We start from the raw sequence: 11,771 nt of genomic DNA, 5'->3' as shown, positions 1-11,771 counted from the left end.
TTCCGGGACTGAGGAGGAAACCAAATCTGCCTACACAGCAGAGGGTCACCACCGGCGCGAGCGGGAGGGCGGGAATTCAAAACTGCGACTCTTCTCATTTGCTAGCTGCCCAGACACTACAAGTCCCAGAATGCACTGCTCCCGTGGCGTAAGAGGGTGCCCCTGCGCTGAGAAAGAAGTGCGCTCTGGGAGATGTAGTCTCCGAAGTTTGAAGAACTTTGGTAGTTCAGACCCAGAGAAAACGAGACCGTTGGACACCTCAGTTTCCTAGAATTTTCTTCTTTGGCCAATAATAATGATAATGAATAATGGTAATGGTAATATTTATACCCCACCCATCTGGCTGGGTTCCCCAGCCACTCTGTGCCCCCTGAATACTGTACAAAATAAATTCTGCTCCTTCTAACTTGACCGCGTATTTTCCTAATAGAGCAAATGACAACACTAAAAATACTTTGCAACTAGCCATAGAGTGCTTGCTTCAGCCCGTAAATTATATGAGGATTAAGCTGTAGCCAGGCAAACGTTGTGTAGGCCTATCTCTCCGTGCAAACAACTACCAGCTTAACATACAGTATATCCATTTTCTAAATAGGAATACATTGTGACTGTTAAGTATTAAAATTAAGTGCATTTTCATATTTTATGTATGCAGGGCTTTTTTTCAGTTCCGGCACCTCTCAGGTGGGCACCATTGCCATTCTAAGAGAATGAGGGAAGCATTCATGGTGAGTTCCAGCACCTCTTTTTCTAGAAAAATGGCTCTGTACGAATGTATGTATAAATATGTATGTACAGTATGTAGAAATAGATAAAACATAACCTCCAATCAACTCTAAGGTGTATTTCATACACATACATTAAAAACCATTATAATGTATAAATTACTTTTAAAATGATAAAATAAAAGTAAAATATTATCAGAAAAGACCCACACAGAAAGGTTTGCTTTTCTTATAGTTGTCCTACACCTACACTGACCCAAGTAGCCTTGGACTCAGGCACAATTTGGACTTGATACTATTTAGCAGATATAACTAGTCGCCAGCAGATGGCCCTCTTAATGTAAGGTCCTATGTGGATAATTTGCATAATGTAGATCCTCCCAAGCAATGGAATGCTTGTTTTATTTAAAGTTTCTGAGAGAGAAAGGTAAGTTACAGAAAGCAAAACAGGCGTGTGTATACTAGTAGTTCATGGGTCTTCATCTGGGTCAGAAGCCACTGCCAGGCCATGATGTAAGGTGGATCTCAAGCAGCACTACCACCTAACAAATGAATGGTAAGGGGGGGGGGAATCAAGAAATGGGCCTCCAGATCAAGAAATGTGTTGATAGTGGGTCAGAAAAAGTTGAAAACCAATGTACTAATTGAAAGATAAAACCAAATAAAAGCCACATTTGCCTGTATTATTTTAAAAACCTAAGTCAGGCATGGCACCCACATAATTATAATTTCAATTTGGCCAGGTTTCCCACTTCACAATAATATGAATGCCTTACTACAGTATGCACTGTATTTTAATTATAATTCTTCTAATGGCATCTTCATCCAAAATTTTATTATACCTTTGCACTATGTGTATCTTATTTAAAGATACACTTGTGCTTGCTCACTGCTTTTAAGCTAAAATAGCTACCTTTGGAATTTCTTTCTCATTTCCACTTAACATAGGGAGACTTCTATTGCAGAACTGGCTTTTTCTTTGTTTTGATTATAGAACACTTTTGTGTTTTGAAACTGAAACTCACAATTTTGGAAAGAGGTAAATATCCTGCAAATGCAAAGTCAGGTTGTTTTGTCACCAATTACAGTCACTGCACAGTCATTTACTTTGTAACCATTGGTTTAAAAGTTAACATAAATAACTATATACTTTGTAACAATTCCTCCTTTCCAAAAATAACATCGCTCATGACAATGAAATAGCCAAAAAAACACCTTGACTGAAGACCTTCAACTTGCAGGATAGAAATGTAATGATAACCGTAACCGGTCCACTATTGAAATACCAAGGCCAAATAAATGCTGGAGTAGCTCATCAGCAGACCAAGATTTGTGATAAAAGAAGTAACTGAATTATAAGGAAAGTGAATGATTAAGGAATGTGTTAACTTGCAAGTTTTTTAAGAGCTATATTCTTACTGTGAAGAGTCAAAGTCTTTAAAGTCAGCGTGCTTGTGACCTTCATTCTCAGGTAAGTTTGTCATGTGGCCCCCAAATGATTATCGATGATGAAGTGTGAGACCGAAAAGGGTTCTTCACCCCAGGTCAAGACATATAGTACATATAAACTAATGCAGTAAATATTTAAAATGCAAAAAGAACAAATTCACGTATGTAATTGTGTTCTTTGGAACTCTGTTAAAAAGGATAAATTCTTCCAGTGAAATAGGGTCAGTGGCCCATTCAGTGATTGCACTAATTTAATGTTCCTTGTTGACATATATTCATTTCTATTCACAGTGCTGCACTTAGTGCTATCTGCATCTAAATGCAGTCATTTTTGCCTTCCTTTTACAACAGAACTTTTTGATGAGTGTCTGATTATGCAAACATTTTAAGAATTCACATAGATATTTTGCTATATCAGTATACAGCTACTACTTGCTTTCAGGTCGTTTTTGTCAGCTGAATAAATACTTGCGTAATGTTTCACATCTATCTGCGGTCTAATTCTCCCTTTTAATTTGAAACTCAGTCTTCACTACAAAGCGGAGTGGGAAACATGCGCCCTCCATCTGTTGGACTGCAACTCTCATTCACCCTGACCATTAACCATGCTGGCTGCGGCTGATGTGAGTTTGAGTCTAATAACTTCTGGATGGACAAAAGTTTCCCATTTCTACCCTACAGTATTCACAGTTTTATAATTTGGCAGAGATGGCCCATTCATGAGGCAAGGTGGGGCTACCACCTCAGGTGGCAGGAACCACAGGGGCAGCAGATCCGGCCTCCAAGGAATGCATCACCTGCTGCCGTGGTGGTGGCAAGAGCTGTTGTGCACTCCTTGGAGGCTGGATCTGCCATCTCAGCAGCCCCTTGCAATGGCATCTCTGCAGCACCCTCTTGGCAAATAGGAGGAGCGGCTGGTCTCCTCTCTCCCTTGTTCCCAATATAGATTTTCTTCCTTGGTGTGGAGGCACCATTTTGTGGTTCGCCTCAGGTGCCAAAATGTCTTGGGCTGGTCCTATAACTAGATGTCCTAGCAGTGCTCCCTGTATTTAATAAGCATATACAAGCATGCACCTGCATACACATGCACAAAGAAATACACACACCTTGATATTAAATTCTGTCTCTCCCAAAGTGTAGATCATTAGCTGCAAGCCATTTCCTCAATTTCCAGATAGTGACAGATATAATAAACGTTCATATTAACAACTAACCTCATAGGAAGCTAATGGCCAGAAGTCAATTGTTAGAAGCTTCCTGTACATGAGGAAATGGGAAAACAAAAGGAGCAATACTAAGTCACAGTTTTGTCTAGAATTCTGCGGAGCCAAATAGGAAGTTGCATGGAAGCCAATGAAGCTCTCACTTCAAAAAAGTTCTATAAAGCAGTATTTAAATGAAATGAATAAATAGCATTCGTGTATACATGTGCTTTCCCTTGATCCTCTCTCCCTCTCCATTTAGGAGGATTAATTCTCCCACCAACCCAGAGGTGTGCCTGGCATCTTCTTCATTATATAGTTTTCCATCAAATGGAGAATATGCATCTCTTTATCCTGGGCTTTGCCAACTGAGATATGTAGTTTTCTAATCCACCCTATTTGTGCGACTCCCAGCTCCCATCAGCCTCAGTCTGTATGGCCAGTGCTCAGGGATAATGGGAACTGGAGTCCAGCAACATCTGAAGGCCCACAGGTTTCCTGCCAGAGACACCACATAATATCTCATATTTTTCCGTCTATAGGATGCCCCCATGTATAAGACTCCCCCCTATTTTGGGGGATAAAAATTTAAGAAAATTAGGGGAGATGGCCCAAAGTTGTTGAGCCTCTCTCCCCAGGCAGCTGTGGACAGGAAACACTCCCTAGATCGTTTCCCCGCACGCAGCAACATTGGGGGAATTTGTGCTTCTGCCAGCCATCCAGTGGGCAGGAGTGCAACCTCCCCTGATGCTGGCGCATGCGGGAAACAACCCAGGGAGTGCCCCCCTAGAGCAGCGGCATCCGGGGAAGTTGCGTTCCTGCCAATGAGCTGGCTGGCAGCATACAGCTTCTCCCTTCCACGCAGCTGTGCACAGGGAACACCCCCCAGATTGCTCCCCACTCGCAGCAGCATCGTGGGAAGCCGCGCTCCCGCCAACCACATGGCTGGCAGCCCCCCGCTTCTCCCCCACCCCATGCCACTATCTGTGTATTGGATGACCCCCATTTTTTGACATGATTTTTGAGTAAAAAAACCTTGTCCAATACATGAAAAAATACGGTGGGTTAATTGTCATATGCCCCCATTATGTAAATATTGTCTTTAAGAGGAAATGCAAAAGAGTACCTGAGTGATGCAGTGATAAAGCAAAAAGAGGAGACTGGGTGATACAGGGCCAACATGACAAATGCTCTAATAGCAGCCTTTTTTGAGCAATGCAGAACAATAATTATTTAGGACTAATTAACTTGATGCTATAGTAGATAAGAATTCTGTAACTAATTAAACATATGCAGATAAGCAGGTTTTATAAGGAAGAGAGTATGGTTAGAAAGCAGGTTGAAAGTAGCTGGGGAATCACAGTGGGGCAAGTATGTGGGACTTTATGGCTCTCAGAAATGCTGCCTGTCAGCACTAGAGACACAAGATTTGTTGTTCATGTGAATTTTAGTGGATAGTGTTATTTGAAGCGTATGAGGAGCAGGGAGGCAACTCTGGCCCTTTTCATATACTAATTCAGTTTTTCCTTCACTTCCTTTGGTTAATGTTCCATGCACTGAAAAAAATTGAGTCAGACAGTCTGTGATATCTGTTGGTCTTCCTTACAAGGTCATGTATACATTTCTACTAGCCTCATCCATCTGTTATGATTTAAGTTCATTGGCACAGATGTAGTAGCTTGTTACTGAGCTGCAGCTATATTGGAAAATGTAACCTGAAATACTCCCCCCTCCCCATTTGCTTGTTGAGATTCAGTGAGGTGAAAGATTTTATTTAGCTTTTTACAGTAGCTGTATAGAGAAGGTCCTTCAATCTACATTGTGGAACACTGGGTAAACAAGTAGAAGTAGTAGCAGTATGAGCAGTAGTAGCAACAGCAGTAGTATAACTGGAGTTAGAATTTAAAAGGTATTCAAATTCTGTACTTTAGAGGCTTATATACACTTCTTTATGCTGTTTTCATCATGTATCGGATAAGAAAGCTGAGACTATTTGTTACTGCCCATGATTCTCAGCATTTCTCTACATCATAATTTGCAAAAATGATTTTTAGTGCTCGTAACAATTTTTTTTTAAATAAAAATAAAAGGTAGCTTTATCCTGAAACTTCTCTGTGCATTTTTCCAATGCAGCATGTGCCAGGGTCATATTGCTATTAGATCCTCAACTCATGAATGTTACTCACCAACTTCAGGATTTATTGAGATGTGTTGCATTTAAAACTGATATACACACTTGATTTTGCTTGTCTGGGGGTTCCAGGCCAAGAACGAAGGCAATGTTTCAATGTCACTCACCCACATAACAGGTTGAGCAAACCATCAGAAGTCTAGCAGGTAAGCAAGTGCAAATTGAAGACCAAGACATGCATCAGGTCTGGTAGGTCATTCTGTAGTTTTAAACTCGTGAAACAAGCAATTAGCCTGTCCAGGAAGTCAGGACAGAGTGAAGACAGACACACCATAAATGCAATGAATAAGGAATGAACATTCCCTGCCCTGGAAACAAATCCCTCAGCATGCAGCACATGGGTGTTCAAGCCACTTCCATCAGACTTTACAATATCTATCTTCATCCTTAGAAACCAAGATCACAGATGATAAAGCAAGATGGGGGACAAATGCAACAGGGAAAGCGTTAGGCACTGCATAATTTCTGCAGTGAGGGGCATCAAAGGTAGCACTCCTGTGTAAATAACCTCTTGTGACTCCAAGTGCTCTTACAATCCCAGGTGTAGGCATTGTTTGAGGTTACGCAGGTTAAGATACAGGATTTTTTTGGACATGCTCAAAGTTACTCTTCACATTCTCAGGGCTGAGTCATCGCACTGAAAACAGACTGTGTGGCTATTCAGGTTCTTAGGAAGGCCAGAATAGTTAAGATGACTAGAAAAGGAAGCCAAGGCAATCTGCTTGTAAGTAAAGTAATAATGTACAATTCCATTAAACTGTCTTCTCCACAGAGGGCGAAAATGAATACATTTAGATTACAGTCTCAGAAGGCTAGAAATAGAAATAATATGGTTTTTTTAAAAAGCAGAAAGAGTCAGGTTAATTAATAGTGCCTATTCTGGGCACTTCCCGTATTACTATTAATAGTTTCCTTCTAGAAATGTAATTGTTCACCATGTGCTCAGCATGCAGTATTAAAATTATATTATGCCTGATACATTTTGTAATTTGATTTTAAAAGCATAAAAAATAATTTACCAATTTCTTCTTCCTTAACTACTGTGATTGTTATATACTGCAAATATATGAATATGACACCAGCTACATTTACATACAAGTTGCAAGATTAGGCTGCAATTTTAAAACACAACTCACCTGAGTGAGTGTTGATTTCACAGCTACAGTGCAATTACAAGCAGGTCTACTCAGAAGTAAGTCCCACTGGGTTCAATGAGACCTACTCCCAGGTAAATGTGCCCTTAACAACAATAATTTATTGGTCACCTTCTAAACAACCGTCTCAAGGCAATTTACACTGAAGGTAATTAAAAGCTGTTAAAAATACATAAAGAATAAATACACTTGAAACAAGCCTAAACTGTACAAAGTAGACCCTTGCAAAATGCCTATTTATCCAGCTGGGAAATCTGGTTGAAACAAAAATGTCTTCAATTGTTTCAGGAAAGTGCAGATATTGAGTGCCTATCATATCTTGACAGGAATACCGTTCCACAAAATAGTGGCAGCCACACTAAAAACCCTGCAAAGTAGGCTTCTGAGCTCTTCAGAAAACCACTGCAGACAGTGTATAAAGAAACTGGGCCTGAGTTGCATATGTCTTATTCCTATTCATATATTTCAGATGAAGGGATTGTTTTTAAAGATGGGAGGGAAACAAGGACAGAAAAGAAAACAGGGAATGTTTCAGTGTGAGCATAGAAGTTTACATCTTGCCCACTACGTCTTTGTTTAGTCTGCTTTTCCAAGATATAACATTTATTTTAAAATGTTAGCTCTCAGATATGGTGAGTTACGACCTGAACACCTTAAAATATATTATAACAAGACTTTGGCCAACATACCTATTTGGTTCAAATTTACTGGAAGAGGCTTTGTGTGAATCTGTTGTGCTAAATTCATGCTGATAGTGCTAGCTTCTGGAATTTATCACTAACATAACACCTTAGTTGGATGTTACATTGGGCCTCAAATTCTACACTGTAGTCTAAACAGTGCAATCCTATACAACAAAAGTCCCATTGAGTTTATCAATTCTCCCAGATGTATATAGACGTGTTTAGGATTGTAGTCTAAATCATCTGGCAGTCAATAGACTGAAAACAGGGCTGTTGCAGACCAGGTCTCAGAAGAGCTTGTTAGAAATGAGGACTGTGGATTATTAATTTTTGTACCCTATGATCACTTACACAAACAATACACATTTTTCTGCTGACAGCATAATTTTGTTTCATTTTCCTAAGGGGAAAAAAAAGGTTAGCCTTTTAAGTTTTCACATGGGCCAAAGTATTGGTTATTTAGAAGATCCCAGAGTGGGGACAGCACACTCATATATACATAGCAAAATATGACAAAATACTTGATAAGCACAACGTTAATGAGTCACTGCAGTGTTGCATGAAATAGCTGTTTTTTGTTTTATTGTTGGCAGCATTACAGTACTGAAATCATATGTGCTTCATACTAGCAAATAACGAAGGCAGCCCTGTCCCTAACTCCACATATTTTAGCAATTTAATTTTTCAGACATTTATCCCCATGTGAAATACTGTCTGCTTTAATGGAATTATTCAGTGTGTGCTGTTAATACCAAGTCAAATCAAAGCAGGACTGAAACCCAGCAATAAAGACAGGATATGTCAAAGCAGAGGGAATGAGATAAGCAACATTTCAAAGCAATTTATTAATGAAAACTGAGCACTGACATTTTAAATGTGAGATATTTCAATGTGAATATAAAATAGTAATTAACAATTAATGAAAAAAAGTTTAAATTTGTTACCAGATCAAATATATAAACTAAGTAACACTGCAGAGACCTAGCGTTTATTATATGGACTTCATATAGGAATAACATTATGGAATAAACATCTGTTGTTTTCTGCAGATTGTAACCTTCTGTTTTACAATCAGAAACACCTCTAGCTACCTTATACAAGCTGAACAAATCATAAAAGTCACATATAGGAATACCAGTTTTGCAGTTGTTTGTCCAGATAATGTAAGATCAGGCAATAACCCTCTCTCTTGCGGTGACCAATTCCAGATACTCCTCAAAATTCAACACAAGGCACTTCTGCTGTTCTGCAAAGCTACTTGCCATCCTTTTAAACTGTAGGACCATTCTAAACTTCCAGGGATATCCTGAGCCTTGTATGTGGCAGCCATGGGGGGTGGGCAGGACTTTGGGGGGGTGGGCAGGACTTTGGGGGTGGGCAGGACCTTTGTTAGGGGGGGGCAGAACTGATTTGATTGTTCAGTTACTTAAGTATTTCTATTGTTTTACCTATATATCTACTTGCACTGGCATGCTTTCCAACTGCGAGGTTGGCAGAAGGCTCTCCCCTTGGCTGTGCCCATGCTGGCAGCTACTGAATTTCTGTGGTTTCAGTGGAGTGGGCTCTCTGACATTTCAGATAATGCTAGTGATGCTGCGAGCCAGGGCAGAACTTTGGGACACATGTACAGGGCCCCAACATAGCAGAATGAGCAGGGCAGGCCTGTACAGAGCTTGTCTGATGCTGAGGGTGGGAGTCCTGTTGGACTCAAATGATAAACTCAAAAAAGCATCCAGTCCTTGGCAAGGCCCCCAGCTGGCTTAGCCCTCCAAGGTCCAGTGCAAGTGTACCCACCTGTCTCCCCTTCTGCACAGCTAGGAGCAAGGGGTTCCCCAATGGCTGGCTTACCACACTGTAAAGTAAGTGTTACCAGAGAAGGACCCATAAAGAACATTAAGGCCAAATTCCCTAACTGTACACAGTAGACAGTAGACAGTAGACAGTAAATGTGATAATTCCTTTGCATTGATTTTTGGGGACAGGACAACCCCTACCGTTTTCCTTTTTCTCCCTTATAGTGATGAAGAAGAGCGTGTATTTGTTTGTCATATTTATGGTGGAACATAAAGGCTGTTTCCCCCCTTCAAATCACATAATTCTAAAATAAAATGACCCTAATCAGGTCTGGGTCTGATCAGTGCCTGCACCAGAAATTGCCTGGGAACCCAATGTACACCACCTTGAGCTTCATAATGGAAGAAAGGTGGAATATAAATACATAACCCTAATAACAATAACTTATCTGTTATCTAGGGCAGCTTTCTGGAGACGGCAAGGATGTGAAGACAGTTAATACCACGGTGGAATAGAGAAGAGAGAGCTTTCACTTTCTGTTCTATCAGACTTCAGTCACTGAAGGGAGGCTGCAAAGAGGTACTGTAATGGTAACCAAACACTTCACGTGGTCCTCAGCGATGGTAGGCTAAGCTTGAAAAACATGAAAAGTCTGGCGAGGAAAGGGAGCTAGGGGGTTGGACTAGATTACCCTAGTGGTCCCTTCCAACTCTACGATTCCATGTAAGGAACAGGCGGTGGGTGGTTTGGGAAAAGTCAGGAATAACAAGTAGAAGTTTATCATGTGGGGTCAATAGCAAAGCTACGGAGAAAGGGGAAGTGGCAGAGGGAACTGGGAAGGGTATTTTGAAGTGTGCGTCGTGGTAATTCCCCCCTCTGTATTATGATTATGCAGCACTCGCCCTTATGACACAAAACCAAAGCCCCTTCCGAAAAGAGGCGCAGCTTAGAACGTGGCGAAAAAACAATCAACGAAACTTCAGTATTCCTGCTTGTTTTAAAGTTTCCAGCCTTAAAACCCCCAAACCTGAGATAGCGTGCAACTAGGAAAAATAACTCAAGACTCGCCAGGCACCAACCATTTCAGTTTTAATGACGGGCGGGGGCGACGGGGGGGAAGATGATAGGATCCCCTCAATCCTCCTTCCACGCCTCCGCAGGTTCTTTTCGGACGCGGGTTCCCACAACCCCACAAACCTGCATCTCTTCCTCCCTCCGTCTTCCTTGTGGGCGGAGCAGGAGCCCGAAAGCCCGGTAAGGAATTCAAGAGGGAGGCTCCCAGCTTTGGGAAGTGGAATCACGGCTCTGCCCCCGCCCTTTGCCCCGTCTCTTTCCCTGGAGCTGGGCGGAGGCGCGCCCTCCCTTCCCCTCGATGACTCGTCCCCTCCGCGAGGCGGGATGAGCCCGGATCCCAGCCCCTCCCCCGCCCGCGAGAGATTTGGGGGCGAGCGGGACCACCCCTCCTCAGCCTCTCCTCCTCCCGTTTGCCTTGGCCGGGCCATATATACGCGACGAGAGGCGCACTCTCCTTTTTATCCCCTTGGAAAGGGAGGCCTTGCACCGGCGGGCGGGGACGCGCAACGCCGTGTGGCTGCGCGGCGCTCCTGAGCATTACGGCGCCCATTCCTGGCTCCTTTGACTTGTTCTCCAGCGGCGGCGGCGGCGAGGGAAGCTGGAAGCGCTTTTGCTTTTGTCGATCCTGAGCAACTATGGCCGAGCGCCGCGCCTTCGCGCAGAAGATCAGCAGGTAAGGCGGGCGGCGCGCAGACCAAGCTGCGGGCCCCGCGGGCTTTGCTGCCGGAGGAGCTGCCACTTGGGCTCTGCCGGCGAAGCGCCAGGGGCCTAAGATGCCGCCTGTCTCCGCGCGCCTCTCCCCGAGGCAGCCTGCGGGTGGCCGGGGTGCTCTTGGGGCGGGGAAGGGCTCGCCCGGCGGGTGCTGCTGCTGCGCGCTCCGGGCTGGCCCTGGTCCTGCCAGGAGTCACACCCTCTCGGTCTTCGGGTGCCCCGCGTTGCCCGGGGGCGGGGAGCATTGTGCGCTCGCGTGTTATCGCAAAGGGCGTTGCGCTCTCTTCGTGACCCCGATCTGCAGGCACCTTCTGTCTGCCGAGCACCCGGCGGGTGGGCGGGGCGCCTGGTGGGGTTTCTCCTCGATCTGGCAGAAAAAGCGAGCGAGGGTCGTCCCAGGGCTTTGCCGTACTCTGGGTTCTGCGTCGGAGGGAGGTGACTGCATTGTGTGATTGCGCCGTGCTTTGTGAGCTGCTTGCAAGTGCACGGGAGCAAACCCCAAGCATGCCGTTCGTTTATGCGCTGGCTTAAAAGCTGCCGTGCATGCATTGTCCTTTCCCCCCTCTTTATCTTTGCATTCGGCGAATCGTGTGCAGGCCCCTTTTGTCATGCACTGTTCTCCGGATTCGTGTAGCAGGCTGGTGTATTTGACTCCCACTTGTCCTTATGCCTGTGAATTGTGTTTCTCAATGTGTGGTTCTAAGCTGCCTACTGTGCTGTGATCTGGTGAGGTGCGCCACGGCTTTGCCTTCAAGGTTGTGATGTATGTGCCTGAGGGAGCTGGTGAT

General features: G+C 43.5%; 1 protein-coding gene and 1 long non-coding RNA gene across 15 annotated transcripts in view; both read left to right on the top strand.

The window, feature by feature from the left end:
• Positions 1-144: 144 nt before the first annotated feature.
• Positions 145-7,803, top strand: LOC308586832. Its single transcript, XR_014008080.1, has 3 exons — positions 145-317; positions 656-728; positions 7,191-7,803. It is a non-coding gene; the product is annotated as an uncharacterized lncRNA (long non-coding RNA).
• A 1,598-nt stretch (positions 7,804-9,401) lies between these two features.
• The window catches only part of DOCK7 (dedicator of cytokinesis 7), a 108,386-nt gene continuing 106,016 nt past the window's right edge, over positions 9,402-11,771 (top strand). For 4 of the 14 annotated variants that reach the window (XM_081193609.1, XM_081193620.1, XM_081193618.1 and 1 more), the window contains exon 1: positions 9,690-10,945. In XM_081193609.1, the coding sequence (XP_081049735.1) occupies positions 10,908-10,945 (38 nt within the window). In that variant the 5' untranslated portion in view covers positions 9,690-10,907. Of the gene's footprint in view, positions 10,946-11,771 lie in introns of all 14 variants that reach the window. The other 10 variants (XM_081193621.1, XM_081193617.1, XM_081193614.1 and 7 more) reach the window with 6 other exon arrangements.

This window comes from Podarcis bocagei (genome assembly GCF_964188305.1).
Source record: "Podarcis bocagei genome assembly, chromosome: 5".
Taxonomy (NCBI): Eukaryota; Metazoa; Chordata; class Lepidosauria; order Squamata; family Lacertidae; genus Podarcis; species Podarcis bocagei.
This window is presented reverse-complemented; position numbering and strand designations above follow the sequence as displayed.